Here is a 16,397-nt window from a genome sequence, read left to right on the forward strand (position 1 = left end):
ACCTTAAAGCCACAAAAGGGACAGAGCCTGATTTGCATTTCTCTGAAACATCCAGGAGCCAATCGCTGGGCAGAAGGCCTTTCCTCCCACACCAGTCCAAGTATCCCATGGTGGATTACCAAAGGGCTCCCTCTGCTGGTGCTCTGATGGCACATTCCACGCCTTTTGCCAAACTGAGAGCACCCTCAGTAAACACATATTTCATCCACACAAGAACTGCAACATAAACCCCGTAAGGCCGCTAGGGACAAAATGGGAGCACAGAATTAGGTCCTCAAAAGCAGCCTTTGTAGGGAAGGCCCGCCCACAGCATAAAGATCTAAAGAAGATGGATCCTATTCCTTTATACCCTGTACTTTCTCTGGTGAGAGGGTAAGCTACACACTGACACTGAAAATCTATGTATGTTCAAAACTGTGCTAAAGTGTCCCCTAAAATACAATCATGTGCCCAATATGATCATTCAATGCTCAAGAGCTTTACAGTCCAGATCACTGCTCTGGCCCCTGTGTGGGTACAGGCACCACCTGCTCTGTCCTGGGGTCCCTGCCCTCCAGCTCTCTCATCTGACCACAGAACAAGCCCTGGACAGTAGACCCTCCTCCACAGCCGCAAGTTCTGGCCACACCCAATAGCTCAGCCAGAGGTGACAATTACTGACCTGGTCAATCACCTAGTCAATCAACCAACAAACATTTATTAAGCCCTAACTGTATGTTAAGTACTGGTGATATGAATGAAAGAATGAATGGATGGATGGAAAAGTACTTATTAGGAGTTTACTGTGCTAAGCCCTGGAAATGCAAAAACAAACATGAAGGAACTTACATTTTGCTAGGGGGAGGAAATGTGTCTGTAAGTAGACAGAGAACTGTACAAAATCAACACAAGGTTGCTTGGGGGAGGAGGCACCAGCAGTAGCTGGGGGTGTAAGGGGAGGGTGGCAATTAGAGAAGACTCCATGTAGAAAGGGGGTGCTTGCATTGAATTGTGGAGGAGGCAAGGGATTCTCAAAGTTAGAGTTGAAGAGGAAGGGCATTCCAGGCATGAGGGACAGCCTAAGCAAAGGCATAGGGATGGGAGAGAGAGTCAGGTGAGAGGAACAAGGACACTTTGGCTGAACTATTAGAGGTAGCTAGGCAGCACAATGGATAGAGCACTGGGCCTGGAGTCAGGAAGAACCAAGTTCAAATCCAGCCTCAGACACTTAGTAGCTGTGCCACCCAGGGCAAGTCCCTTCACCTGTTTGCCTCAGTTTCCCTATCAGAAACAAGGATAATAATAGCACCTACCTATCAGAGTTGGATGCTAGTGGCTTAAGGTCTCTGGCTGTATAATTGTCAAATAATAGGCCCAAAGGAGTATCCACATGGGCCAAGGAAGCCACAAAGCTGGTTAACTGGTGTCAGTCACTTGTGTCATGCTGCAGACACTGCTATTTGTTTCCACAGTCAGATTTCCTAGACAGGGGGCAGGCAGTTCATAGCCAACAAACCCTAAGGAGAGATCCCAGATCCCCAGGTACTAGATAATCTATTCAGTGGCCAGCTTCCTACTCTCCAAGGGAAAATAGGAGAGCGCTGGGGGCACACCCTCCTATCCCACACTAGCAATCAGGCCAGGGTTTGAGAACAGCCCGACTCCACAGGCATTAAATGTGTGAACCTTCATTTAAATTAGGTGTTACGACTTCATTACCCTCAAGCACTCCAGCACTTTTTACAATCTGCCTTTTGCCTTCCCCCCAAGCCCTCCTCCAGTACCACCCCCTGGCGTGGAAGGAGCCCAGGCCGGCAGTGCCCAGGCTCTGGAGGCGGCTCACTTGAGGACCCTCCTAGCCAGTTTCAGGGAGGCACATCAGCCTATGAGACACAAGTGATCAATCTTTCAGGCAGAGGAACCCCCGCAACTTCCTTTTCTTTCTTTTCTTTTTTTTTTGGCTAGACAATGGGGTTAAGTGACTTGCCCAGGGTCACACCGCTAGTGTCAAGTGTCTGAGGCCAGAGCTCTATTCACTGCACCACCTAGTTGCCCCAACCCCTGCGACTTTCAAAGGCTGTCAGCTATGTCTTAGTGGAGTGCTGACCTGCAGACACACTCACAGATTGTTGAAGGACTGGATTTTTTATGACTTTGGAACCAGGTTCTCTCCCACGACGCCAATCTCATGAGATCTTACAGGCATTCTCAATGACCTGTGGCAGTAAGCTCTCTGAGGGCAAGGACAGCAGTCCATTTTTTACGTCCCTGGGGGTTAGCTCCACGCCCTGTGGCATCATAGATCAACGTGGAGGAAAGGTCTCTCAAGCCCTGCACATGAGGAAGCCCAGTGACTGACCTCCTCTTTGTCCTCGGTAGCTCCACTAGCCCCAAGTCCTTGGTCTATTCATCTTCAGCCCGAGCCTGGTCCCCACGGCCTTCACGCCCCAAGCATCACTAACATCAGCTAACTCCTTGGTTATGGGCTCCTTTGGGCAAGGACATGAATAACTCAGATAATTTCTATTCTTTCGCACTGGCACGCCAGCTAGCACATTTCTCGGCAGACCTGCCTTCCTGAGTATAGATAACTTGGACTAATACTAAAATTAACCAACATTCTCTGCCACATCTCAACAGGGCAGCAGGAAGCAAAGGTCTCTGAGGGCATGGTACAATGTTATCTACCTGTCAGTGATAATGGGTTGTCATGAACAAGCTGAGATCTCGCACTGTTTTGAAACAGGACTTCAATTGAAAATATGTATTAAGAAAGAAACCACTTACCTTACAAACAGAGAAGATGTTAATGTTTATCAATTTATTGATAGTCTGCAAAAAAAAGAGACATTACTTTCCAAGTAGTTCATTTAGAAATAACTATTGACATTACAGATCTACTGACAATAGAAAAGATGTTCTGAAATTTGCCCTGAGAATGTAAAGTCCTTAAAATGAGGGCAGAAATGAGAGAGAACAAAAATAAAGTGTCCTAAGAACTCATATTTCTGTGGTATTTTGTGGTTTACAAAGAGTTTACCTCACAACTACCTTGCAAGGAAAGTCAGTGGAACAAGTATTATTATGCCCATTTAGAGGAAGCTAAGAATAATGTGGTAAGGAGAGGTGGGCAAAAGGTCCCAACGCCATTCCCTGCTGTAGCTGCCTCTCCCACGGGTTAACGCTACAGCTAGAACAGTCTCCACTAACATGGCGGGGTTGATTTCATCAGTCACCTGGGAAGAGCACTATACACAGTACTGGGTTTTTTCTTAAGTCAAAACCGTGTAGCATCAGTTAACTCCACAAAACTCCCTGGAGCTCAGTTTTTTCCTCTGTAAAATGGAGGGGGAGGCTGGTCTTGGTCCATTCTCTACTGTTATGCTGTCATTCAAATTAAAGTGTCCAACTACAACAGCGCTTCTCTGACATTTCTGTTCACAGCACAACATGGTTTGTGCCGTAAGGATTCCTAGGGTAGAGTCAGGAGACTAGGATACGTCCTTGGGCCTGGAAGTTTAACTTCTGCCCCTTTCGAGAACCACCGACTTCAGAGGGTCCATTCAACGTCAACGTAGATATTATAAGAGCTACCTTAACCCGAAAAAACATAGGAACCCTGTGCAAAATGCTCTGAAGAACCCCCAAGAGTTAAAATAAGCCGTTCCCTCATTGACATGTTCACACAGTTCTTACTTAAAGGGAAAAGCATATCCACATCAAGGAAATCATTCCTTCCATGTTAATGCTAGCTTGATTGCATCTGTCCTACCACTAGAGAGATTTAAAATATTTGTTTTTAGAGATGTTTCAAAAATAGCTTACATTATCCAGGTCTGGAATATCCAAAAAGTATTCAGGATACTCATATGACATTCCCACATTGTTCACTGAAATAAGACAAAAATATTAGTTGTTGATTTGCTGCTATGTATTTTAGAGATTCTTGAGAATGATGGAATGAAAAATAACCCTTTCAAATTTGCAACAAGTAAAAAGAACCTACAATATACGCGACCAAGCTAATCCTTGTTGGATCTTCAGATTACTCTAATTTCCAACTACAAAAGGAGAATCTTTGAATAGGATGAAAATTCGGTGTTTACTGTTTCATCTTTAAATGCAAATATCTGTCTTTGTCATTTCTTTCACCAAAGAACTTAACACTTTTCCAAATAATCATCAGATTTCTGGATTATCAATGACATTCTTGATTTGTGCTTCATTTACCTTACTGTATTTAATCTCTTACAGGCAGCACCCCACCCCCAACTAACACTGCTGACTCCTTGAAACCTGATATGAAGTGCAACGTGACTTGGCTTAGCACAGTGGGAGGTGCTTAATAAATGTTTATTGACCGACTGACTGAAAATAGGTAGTTAGATCTCCAGGAATGAGGTTATGAAGGGTTAATGTTTTCAGCCAAGCAAGGGTCCTCCTACCAGGGGGGTCTGATATCATGTAGGAATATCTTTTTTTGTAAGAACAATGTAGTTTGGGGGTAATAGGATGTGGGGGATCCCCTCTAACTTCATCTAGTATCACATTAAAGAGTGGGAGTAGCTAACAGAAGTCTAAACAAAACTTAGTAAACAGAGAATTATTAGAAAAAGGAAAGTTTAAGCAGATAAAAAGACAATGAAATTGTGAGCTAAGTGTTGGTAAAGGAAAACTTGTCAGAGAATCCTGTTTGTAGCAATAGTAGTAGTAGTACTAAAAGACTCAGCAAGGCATGCACATGAAGAGAGAAAAAGATCTGGGACCTGCCTCAATCTTGGTGGGCAAGACACCAGAGATCTCTAAACCTCAGCTTCTTCATCTATAAAGTAAGGATAATAACCATCTGCCTTCCCTTCCTTTCAGGATTGCTATGAAGGATCATTGACAAAGAGTAAAAGATGGGAAGAGACCCTGGAGGTCCAACAGTCCAGCCCTCTCATTTTATAGTTGGGGGAAATTGAAGCCCAGAGAAGTGACTTTCCTGAAGTCAAATAGTCAGTAAGTGGCAGAGGCAAGATCTGACCCCAAATCTAGGCCTCTTCCCACTACTCAACCCTGTTTCTTACAAATGAGATGGCAGGAACCCAGGATCATAGACTTATAGTTCAAGTGGCCCTCAGTCCCTCCATTAAGCCCAACACCCCTTTCAGAAATGAGGAAGCTAAGGGCCATCAAGGTTAAGGTCACACAAACAGCAAGCAGTAGAGTGGGGATTTGAACCCACTGTAAATCATAAACATTAACCTGCTGGTGGTGCTACTACCCCAAAACCAGAGCACATGGAGGAACCCCAGGAAATGGTTCTCATTCAGCCTTATGAAGTCACTTGTATGCAGGCTCTCCAGAATTTATTTGCAGAAGTAGGGTAAAATTCTTTGGACAGAACCCTGCCTAGAAGTGAGTAAGTATAGGATGACAAAAGATAAAAATGTTATCCAGGCTACTTTACCAAGGATTAGAAGAAATTAAGAGTTTCTAGTCTAACTAGGCTTTAATTTTAGTCACTGAAAAAGGTTCTCCTCCCAAATACAGTCTCTGAATTCAGCTCTGAAAGAGCTTCGTCCACAACACACTACAGAGAGTTCGACTATGTCAATTATGAAGGCCATATGGCCAAGGCACAAACCTGGGAAAATGCTCCTCCTCCCTGTCTCTCTCTGCTTCCGTTTTGTGAGCTGTAAACATAGAGAGCTGATTCAAAGGGTCAACATGAGGGCTATCCCAGCAGCCTGAATGTCTCTGGTGAAAAAGCATCATCGTGTAGATCTCCCTCATGCAAATAGTACAAGGAGACCTCCATCTGCTTAGTGGTGACTCCCTCCCTACCCTCAACACCTGCCCCACAGGTCAACACCTTTTCCCTCCTTTCTTACACTCAAATCACTCCGTCTTGCTCCCCTAAACCCAGAACTTCTGTATGTTAACAGGTTCCTCTGCCATATGCACAGGAAAACATCTCCTTCTAAAATGTCTTCAGAATCGGAAGCACTGGCTGCAGACTTCAACGTAGCACCGGTGTGAGCCTGGGGCAGCTCGTTCAACTTCCCTAGGCCTCAGTAACTCATCTGTCAAAGGAGTGGTCGAGCTTGTATGGTCTCTGAAGTCTCCCTGAGTTTAAAATCACTGGTCCTACCTTCGAGGAGCTGTAATTTTGCCTGTGTGGGCACTCTGCCCAACTCTGCCAGTCGCAGTAGTGCTATAAACTTGGCAGGTGATTGTCCCAAGCTGCCTGCCATGCTTTAAAAAAAAAAAAAAGCAGGATGAGGCACTTCCCTGAATTCAGCTGGGCTGGCCCTCAGCAACCAGTAGATTGTCTACCAAATAATATAAAAATGTTGAAGCAAGCTCAACAACTCCTACTATGTATACCTTGAATATAGTAGGTGTTTATTTTCTTCTTTCTGCCTTCCCTTCCCCTCGGGAGGAGCAACCCAATAAGCTTAATCAAGCAAAATAAATTCTCATGTTGGCCAGGTCCAAAACCCCGATATGTTTTTAAAGTTCAAAAGCAATGGCTAGAATCGTGGAGCTTAAAACCTGAGGCATTAGCTAGGTTGTTTTTCAAACGTTCTTCATTTAAAAGATGAGAAAAACAAGGCCACAAGAGATAAACTGTTGCACAGCTAGCTCACGACACAGCAGGCAATGGAACCCCAGTCTCCCTCTTCCCACCCCAGGGCCCTCCAACAGTCAATCGAGACTTGGCTGGATGCCATTTCCCATGCTGAATGTATCCAGGTTCGTTCTTCCAGTAACAGATCATTCCTTCAGAATGTTCTTCAGAAATCTAGCAAAGCCCAACTGTTGCCTGCTTAATAAATCCTTTCCCTAAACCACATTCTGCATCCACTACCTCTTGCAAGAGGCAAGCCTACCGCAGTTCAGAATAGGGACACTAGGTGGCAGCAGGAACCCAAGAGCGGGCAGCTGGTTCGCAAGGGGCACCACTAGGGAAAACAGAGCCAGAGCCTGGGAGGGGGAGAACGATGGTGATGGGTGTGCCAAAGAAATATTGAGATTATAATTCCAACACATTGCTCGCTTAATCTCATGTCAAGGAGGGTGTGGGTGGTGCCATCTCAGTATATTCTGGGACTCATTACATGAGGATTCACCACACACCCAGCGAATCCCACAAGTTGTTTTCACACCATTTGGATTTGTGAAATCTCTTCCCCGATTGCAAGCACTTAAAAGGAACAGGGGAAAAAACCCAAAAACTCAATGGCTGGCTTCTCCCTGGTTTGCAGTGTGGGACCATGGAAGAACTCCACTCCAAGGCTGCCTTCTTCACTGGGCTTTTCCTGATCCCCCCAACTACTCATGCCCTCCCCATCCTTAGTCACCTTGTATTTATTTGGTATTTAGTCTACACATTGTTTTACTTCTCACTTCTACATATAGATGTTGTTGCCCTCAACGGAATAAAGCCTCTATGATGGCAGAGGCTGTTTCCTTTTTTGTTATTGTATTCCCAGTGCTGGGCACATGGTAGGCCCTTAATAAAGGCCTGCTGACCGACTGAAGAAGGTGGGTTACTGTTTAAGACTTTGACGACATAGCTTTCTTCCCAACACTGGCTTCTTTACCCTCCCCCTTTCAAAAATAAACACCTCTAGGCCATCATCTTATGCATTTATTGATCTGGTCATTCAACAGATATCAAGTGCCTGAAAGTCTGGTTATAGGCATTGTGGAAGACAGGAAGATGGCCAAGACCTGGTCCCTGTCCTCAAGGAGAGATAGGAATCAACAAGAATTTATGAAGCACCTACTATGTGCCAGGCTCTGTGTTAGGAGTTGAGGACACAAAGACAAGTATGAAACAGGCCCCTGCCCTCAAGGAGTTTTCATTTTAGGACAAGTTGACAACTGGTAGAAAAAACAATAGTAGAAATACAAAATGCAGGAGCGATTCAGAAGGAGAAATTTCTGAACTTCGTAGAGTTTAGGGAGGAAGAAGCAGTGAGCTGGACCTTCCAAATTAGTCAGGAATCGGACTAGTAGAATTGGGGAGGAGGTGGTAGCAGAATGGGCATTCTAAGGGAGGAAACACCACGGCTGGCCAAAGGTACGGGCACTGAAACACACAGAACCAGGGAACTTTCATATACCATTCCTCAGACTTGCCCCAGTATCTCATCCATCATTCCTGTCTCACATGAAAAGGTGGCTGGCCCTTCTACCTCTCCACCTGTACCTTGGAGCTCGGCCCCTTCTATTAACTCCAGCAGACTGCCGTCTCTACCATCCCCACTCTCCCTCTCTCCAATCTCCAATCTTTCACTGTCTACTGACTTCTTCCCTGCTGCCTACTAACACACCCACGATTGTCCATCTCCCCATGGCCACTACCTCCTGTCCTGTATCTCTCCTCCCCCTCCCTGCTCCTCAAGCAAGCCCTTCACATTAGGGGGCTCCACATTTTCTCTTCTCACTCACTTCTAAATTCTCAGTAATGTGACTTCCTGCCTCATCATTCAACCAAAAATACTCTCTCCAAAGTCGCCAATGATCTCTTAAGTGCCAAATGTAATGGCCTTGTCTTGATCCTCATCCTTTTTCTGCAAGTTCTGCCATGGCTGCTGGCACCATCTCCTCTTGGTTTGGTGATACTGTTTTCTCCTGGTTCTCCTCCCTGCATGACCATTCCTTTTGCTGATTCTTCATCCAGGTCACACCTATTAACCTTGGATGGCCGCTAAGGCTCCGTCCTGGTGTCTCTTCTCTTTCTCCAACATCTTCCTTTGTGATCTCTTCACTTCTTATGGGTCAATTATCTCTGTGGAGATGCTTCATATATTGAAATATCCAGCTCCAATGTCTATCCTCAGCTCCAGTCCTATCTGTCTTTTGAACATCTCAAACCGAATGTCTCATAGTGTCTCAAACTCAACAAGTCCAAAACAGAGCCCATCTTTAACCTGCAGAAGCCCTCCCTACTTTCCTAGTACTGTAGAGGGCAGCACCATCCTCTCACTGACCAACCATGGATGGGGTCATTCTATTCCTCGTTACCAACCCACACCTTTGGAATTGATGGAATGACATGGGAGACATTGGCACAGAACCACCCACCATGGTGTGCCCTTATCAGAGAAGGTGCTGTGCTCTATGAGCAAAGCAGAATTGAAGTAGCTCAAAAGAAATGCAAGATGCACAAATTTAGAGAATCCATCCCAAATGTTCACATGGACTATTTGTGCCTGACCTGTTGTAGAGTATTTGGAGCTCATATCGGTCTGATCAGCCATAGTCGGACGCATTGTAACTTGACTCTAACACAGCGATGTCATTTTGGTCCTCTTTGAGAACAAAGGACAATAACCAACCAACCAACCAGCAGCTCACCCCACTGGTTATCTAACCTGTTGTAAATCTTGTCATTGCTACCTTTGCAACATCTCTACTCTACATCTCATTTTCTCAAATTGCACAGCCTCCTCTCTGGTTCAGACTCTCAGTACATTTCACCCGGACTCTATGCCTCCTAGCTCTCCCTATTCTAATCCATCCTCCCCTCAGCTACCAAAATCTAACCATGTCACACCCAGACTTGATGAACTTGGCCAATTCCCTCCTAGCTCCAGAATCAAACAGAAATTCCTCTGCCTGGCACTGAAGGCAAACGACTGGCCCTTCCTCCCTGGCCAGTCGTCTTGCTACACCTGCCTTCTTGGCGCATTCCCCATAGAGGACGCCATCTCCCACCTTGGTGTGTAGAATTCTCTCTCCCTCCTCTCATTTGCCTCTTGGCTCCCTGGGTTTCCTTCAAGACTCAGCTTATCCTCCCCACCTTCACCAGAAGGTTCGATTCTGTTTTCTTTCCACCTCCAATTGCTCTCCTGATGGCTTTTTTCTGCGACATCCTTCCATCTCAACTGTATGTGTATGTATAGTATAAGCACAGTGATTTCTACATTGTCTCCCTCATTAGAATGAGATCCTTGAGGTCAGGGGCTGTTTGGACCTCTCTCTTTTTTTTTTTTTTTTTTTTTGTATCTCCTGCACTTAGCACAGTACTTGCATAACACCTGATTAGGCCAGGTTGGCTGGACAGCAGGGAGGCATGAAAGAAATGGGCAGGTTACAAGGCCGGAAAGGTGGGATTTCGAACTAAGGAGGTTCAATTAGCAAGCGATAAGGAAAGACAGAGGGAAAGATAAGGTCAATATAGCCTTAGGCATAAACTCTGCACAATAACATAAACTTTTGCCCCTTCAGAAACGTGCAAGTACTCACTAGTGCTATGATTCATCTACCTATCTAAGGTTGGGCCAAAGTAAAAGAGGAGTAGAGATAAGATGGGATGTGGCAGGCCCAAGAGAAGGGACTAACAGGAAAGGACAGGCAGGGAACAGCAGGTGACCCCCAGGCAGGCGGATAGTGCTGTCAGAGCCAGAGAGGAAGGAGGCCAGGAGCCACACTGTACACGTTGTACACTGGCTTCTAATTTCTTGTAATCATAAGCTTCAGAAAACACCGACATAGTGCTCAAAATGGAAAGCACACTAAACTTCCAGCTTACTCTGAAAAAGCTCCAAAATGTTATTATTGTATCATTCTTTTCTATCTTTTAAATCATCCTCCTTCCTAGTCTTTTTAAATTAGCAAGGGCTAGGAGATTTTTTTGTTCCTGCTAAGTTCATCTGCTGTTGTTGACCCCCTAAACTCAAAGTTGACTATCAAAACCAGAAGCTGTGAGGACAATGACATCCCATCAGAGCACGCAGTTTTCCCTGGTGCTCAGGGTAGGGGCAGAGGCAGAAAAGAGTGAAAGACCAGAGAGTTAAGGTCCGTTTTCAAACAAACCATTTCAATCCTAAGAGCTGAGGACAGGTATACCAAATGCCCCATTTGCATGTTCTTCTATTTCAGATTCATGTGAAATAAACATGTCAGAAGGGCTATAGAAACGTTCTTGGAGCCTGATGCCTTTCAACATAAACTAGATAAGTCAAATTGTTCTTCCTCATTCTATTACTTGCTTCATGAGATCAAGTCTAAAAACACAGGATTTCCATTTCAGTCACCTTTGAGACCTAGGCTAAGCCAGCCCCAGCACTGACTCATCTAGAAGACAGGAGGAATTCGAGCCCAGGTAGAGTTTCTTCATCAAATTGATCAAGACGAGGGCAGCTAGGTGGCACAGTGAATAGAGTAGCAGTCCCCGAATCAAAACGACCTGAGTTCAAATCCAGCCTCAGATACTTGACACTAGCTGTGTGACCCTAGGCAAGTCCTTTAACCTCAATTGCCTTGAGGTTAAAAAATAAAAAATAACAAAACAAAACAAAATTTGATTGAGAGGGACTAGAGAAGAAATTCTTTATCATATAGCTCATTCTTCTCCAGGCTTGAACTCAGGACTTCCTTCCCCGTTCCCCAGAAATCTATTCATCCTGGAAGTTCATTCCAGTCCTTGAGTCACCACATGGGAAGTAGCCTCCTCCCCTCTGACCTCTACCTTGTCCTGGAAGGGCCCTCCTAGAACGTCCCATGTAAGGAAAGAGCCCAAGCCAGCTATGTCTTCATTCTCCTACAGGATGCACTCCAGACTTTTTCTACCATGCCCCAGCTTGCCCTCTCCCCCACCTTTAATCTCTCTTTTATATATTGTCTCCTCCCATCAGAATGTAATCTCTTTGAGGGCAGGGACTGTCCAGCTCGTATTTATATTCCCAGTGCCAGACAGAGAGTAAGCATTTAATAAATGCTGACTCAATTTTTAAAGATTAAATAATTTACTTTTCATTTATCAGTGATTAGTGTAATTTTTTTTTTTAAAAGTCAGCCGGATTAGGAGCAATAAACTTTGGGGGTTAATATACTTGCCTGATGTTTTTTAAGACCATGGTAAAAATAGGTGAAGTAATTACCAAAATGATTCAGGTGAAAAACCCTACTGAAGGGAAAGCAAGAGGTCTGGAGTGGGATTACCCAGACTGCCTTGCTCTCTTCCCATTCCCTTGCCCCTCCCTCCAGTTCTGCCCTCTCCCCAGGCCATGTTGCTCCAATGGCCTCAAGTCAGTGGAGTTCAGGGACTCTGGCAAGGAAAGGTTCTGCTTTCTCTTATTTAACATATTGCTGCAGTTAGCACATGTTCATAGCCTGACAGATGATATTTGGAACACTATGCAAAACATTTTGCAAACTTTACAGTTTTCCTACATTTGTGAGAATCAATTTCTAAATAAAAAGGAGTTTACAAGGCTTTAAATTTGCAGTGGCTTTAATCAGAATCTGCAAATTGAGGCTGAGTCAGAAGTTACACAATAGAAAATTTCCACTATTTACTTCTAAGTTGCTATGTATTCCCCATAACAAAATTAAATGCAGTTGGCTAAGCATAAACTTTGCTGGGGTGAAGGTGGTGTGAAAGAAGGAGGTGGGGGGGGGGGAGAATGAGATTGGATCAGATAATACAATAGTGCACAGCTCAAGGAAAGACTACTTAGAACATGAATTATGGGCCCATTTATAACTGAGGTTACTACTACCTTTGTAATCTTAAGCAGGTAATAAAGAACCTCCTTTCTCTGGATCTCAAGTTTCTTACAACTAGATCATTTCTAAGATCCTCACCTTTCCCAATCCAAATTCAATGATCCTATAAATTGGTTCTTTTAATTTTTATTGATATAGTTTATTTTTTATTACTTCGCTTCCCAATATATTCTTTCCTTCTCGTCTACCTAGACAGCTATCCCTTATAACAAAAAAATATAAAAGAGGAAAAAAAAAACAATTCAGCAAAACTAACCAAAATCCATCAAGTCTACCAATCTTTCTTTGCCATGACTGGTGAAGATCCACCTGTCCACACTCATGATTCTCTTCCTGGGCAAGGAAGGAAAAGAGGTACCTCCTCCTAGGTCTCTTTTTTGGTTTTTTTTTGGGGGGGAGGGAGGGAAAGGCAGTGTAAGTTTGATCATTATAATTACACAGTATTCAGCTGTGATTTTGCTATGGATTGAGAAGCAGTGTGGCAGACTGAATAGAGAACTACCCTTAGGCAGAACAGTGACCTGGGTTCAAGTGTCAGGTCCGACAGCTTACCTGGACAAGTCACTTAACCTCTCAGTGCTCCAGGCAACTCTGCAAAAAATGAATTGCAGAGACGGTGTCTAACTGCACAGGTGGAAGACGTTTCCTCATCCCAGTGAAGTCACAGTCCCACATGTAAGCCCCAAAAACTGCTGTAAATTAGCGGCCTAACCTTGATCAATGCTATTAGCAGCCATGAGGTAAAGCCAAAGTGTCTGCATATTCTAAGTACTTTTTCGGTTTGTTCATTACTTGGGAGAGCCAACCTCAGACCAGACTTTCATGTCCTGACACTCTAATAAAAGGGTAAGACAGCCTAGACCCACCTTCCCAGCAAGCACGGGCCCACACTCCCCCAAAGACAGCAAACCCAGGTTGCCATAAGCTCCATTTGCAATAAAGCCACATCTCTAAGCAAAAGGAGGCTTCTTCAAGAGGTGAATGAGGCAGCTAGTCTTGGGGCAGACCTGATGGAAGACTCAGCTTTCACTCGTGGATCTACAAAATGCAATATAATTACTGGAACAAGCGAGTGGAAGGAATCCCTCACAAATCATCTACTTCAATGCCCTCATGTGATTCAGTATCCTTCTTGTCCCTTGTGGCTATCTTGGACAGGATTTAGACAGTTCCTATTACTATCTTTTCTTAACTCTTCTTTTTGGAAGGGAGGGATTGGCCTATGGGAAGACCAATTGGAAAAGAGGAAAACCAGCTCCTTAGCCTTTTAATTTTTGGGGGGGGGGGGGGTGGTGGTGGTGGTGGTTATATTTTTGATCTCCAGCAGCACCAGACTAGAACAGTATCTTTTTGCATGCTAAGGGTTTAATAAATGCTTATTGAATGGCTAAAAGCAAAATTTTCAGGAAGGGAGATGTGTCTCAGGGCAAAAACCTCCTTTCTCACCTTCAAACCCTTTCCCCCCACTCTCTTTTCCTAAACCGTCAGGGCAATGGAGCTGTTAAGAGCCACCCAGGCCTGCTCCCTGTTTCCCAAGCTCCAAAATGATCTCAACCTTCTCCTTCAACCAAAACTCATACCACCTCAGGCAGTGCTTCCAATTTCACTGAGGGATCAAGAGAAGGGTTCTTAACCTGGGGACCAAGGATCATTTTCAGAGAGTCCATAAGCTTGGATGGGAAAGAACTTGCATCTTTATCAGGACTAATTGAAAATGAGCACGGATTCTTCGATTCCACCTCCCTAGACTGCCAAAGGGGTCCAGAACACAAACAAGGGCAAGAACTCCTAGAGCAGGCAGTGGAGAAGAAGACAATGGACCAGAAATCAGCCCATTTCTGCCTCAAGGTTATCTACATGGCCTAGCACATGGCAACCAGCCTCTCTCAGGCTCACCTTCATCTCTAAACATGAAGGTGGCTAGACTAGATGACAGAAGTAATAAGAAGAGTGTTAACAATAATAATAATGATGATGATACCACCTAGCATTTATAAAGCACTTTAAAGTTTGCAAAGCACATTCCATGTTAATTCATCTGATCTGTTTTTCAAAGAGAAACAAAAGTCCTAATAAAAGATACTGGAAAAGGCTATCACTGGTATATTTCCTATTTAAAGTTTCCTTGATGTGAGGAGAACTTGTTCTCAGTGGGAGGGATCCCACAGCCCCATGGCCTACTTCAGGTGGTCATGCCGAGATTCTTCCTCAATGGCGGTCTCCATTTGCGATGTATGTTATAGAGAGTTTTTTTGCTCAGCTGTGGACTGGATTCCATGCATTTTGTCTCTCAAATCTGAGGCTCTGTGACTTTGGAAAGCTATTACTTTAAACCTTAGATGTCACGACTGCACTAACAGGTGTGTTGTTTGGTTCAAAGATCTTGAAATGAATATCGACCTCTCTTAACCAAACTTGAAGACAAAAATGTTGTCTAACATCCAGAACAAGTATGTAGAAAGAGAGCTAGATTTGGGTTGAAGCTCTGACTGTGGGCAACTTACTTCATCCACCTCTCTAAGCATCAGCTCCCTCATCTTGTAAAATGAGGGGGGTGGACTAGATGATTGATAAGGGCACTTTCAACTCTAAAATTCTGAATTTCCTAAATGATTTTACCTAAGCAGGCATCATCTGTAAAATGGGACTAAAAACTCTCAGTCTACCTAGCTCTCAGGACAGCTGTGAGGAAAGTGTTTTATAAAAAGCACTAGAAGAGTGAGCTCTTATTAATAAGCTCTTTTTTAACTATGCGTAATACTCATTTGATCTCATCTTCCTCAATGAAAAAGATGCATTTATCCATAAGATACTCTCAGACTCACTCTCCTTTCACATCTGCCTGAAGGAAGAAGCTGAATGCCTATTTCTTTTATTTAATAATCAAGGATACAACTTCTTAACCTCAAGTGTTCACAGAGGTGTTGAGTTAGGCTGACCTTTCATCACAACCCCTCTGATTCCCTGCTGCTTTTCTCTGCATCAACTTACTGAAAACAATGTCACTCTCATGAGCCTGCACACTTTCCATTTTGAATCTAAAAACACCCACGTGCTTCATTGCCAAATATCACAGTTTCCTCAAAGAGTAGGGCTGGTCCTTAAACAAAAATTATATGGGCTCTTGTTGGGCCCAAGCTTGAAGTTTGTCTAGTCCTGGACTTGGAATCAGGAAGATCTGAGTTCAAACTCTGCCTGAGACACTTACTAGCTGTGAAACCCCAGGCAAATCACTTAACCTATCTGCCTCAGTTTCCTCATTTATAAAATAGGGATAATAATAGTACCTGCCTCCCAGAGTTGCTGTGAGGATCACATAAGAGAAATTCCATAAAGCACTTCGTAAATCTTAAAGCATTACATCAATGCTAACTGCTATCATTATTATCGTCATCCAGCCTTTGTTTGAAAACCTCTCGAGAGGAGAGGTTAACTACACCTTCATACACAGCCTGGTCCATTTAAGGAATAGTTCGAATGGTTAATGAGTTTTCTTAGAACCTAAATGTGCCTCTCTTCTCTTTCTCTACCCGTTCTTCTTTCTGTCCTTTACATAACTCTTAACTATCAGGAAGTCTTTCCTCTTACATCAAGGCTACACGGCACCTCTCTCAATATTTACAAGTTGTGTAAGCAAGAACGTATCATTTAACTTCAATCAAGTTCTCTCCTCAATTTCCTCACCTATTAAACACATAATACTTTTATTAGACCTGCCTCAAAGGGTTATGGTAAGGCAAATGGAGTGTCAACTTCAAAGTGCTATGTAAATATGAACTAATATTCTATGTATTTGAAAGCAACTTGAAAAATGATGACGTATGAAACCAATCAATGTAAGGTATCATTATCATTGTCATCGTCACCATCATCATCATCATCATCATTACCATCATGATTATTTCCAC

General features: G+C 43.8%; 1 protein-coding gene across 1 annotated transcript in view; it reads right to left on the reverse strand.

The window, feature by feature from the left end:
• The window catches only part of HSD17B12 (hydroxysteroid 17-beta dehydrogenase 12), a 144,145-nt gene that overhangs the window by 42,865 nt on the left and 84,883 nt on the right, over window positions 1–16,397 (reverse strand). The window contains exons 5-6 of the mRNA XM_027837841.1: window positions 3,805–3,869; window positions 2,767–2,811 (exon numbers count right to left, since the gene is read on the reverse strand). Of these exons, the coding sequence (XP_027693642.1) occupies window positions 2,767–2,811; window positions 3,805–3,869 (110 nt within the window). The remainder of the gene's footprint in view (window positions 1–2,766; window positions 2,812–3,804; window positions 3,870–16,397) is intronic.

This window comes from Vombatus ursinus, unplaced genomic scaffold (genome assembly GCF_900497805.2).
Source record: "Vombatus ursinus unplaced genomic scaffold, bare-nosed wombat genome assembly UNPS02014822.1, whole genome shotgun sequence".
NCBI classification, from domain to species: Eukaryota; Metazoa; Chordata; class Mammalia; order Diprotodontia; family Vombatidae; genus Vombatus; species Vombatus ursinus.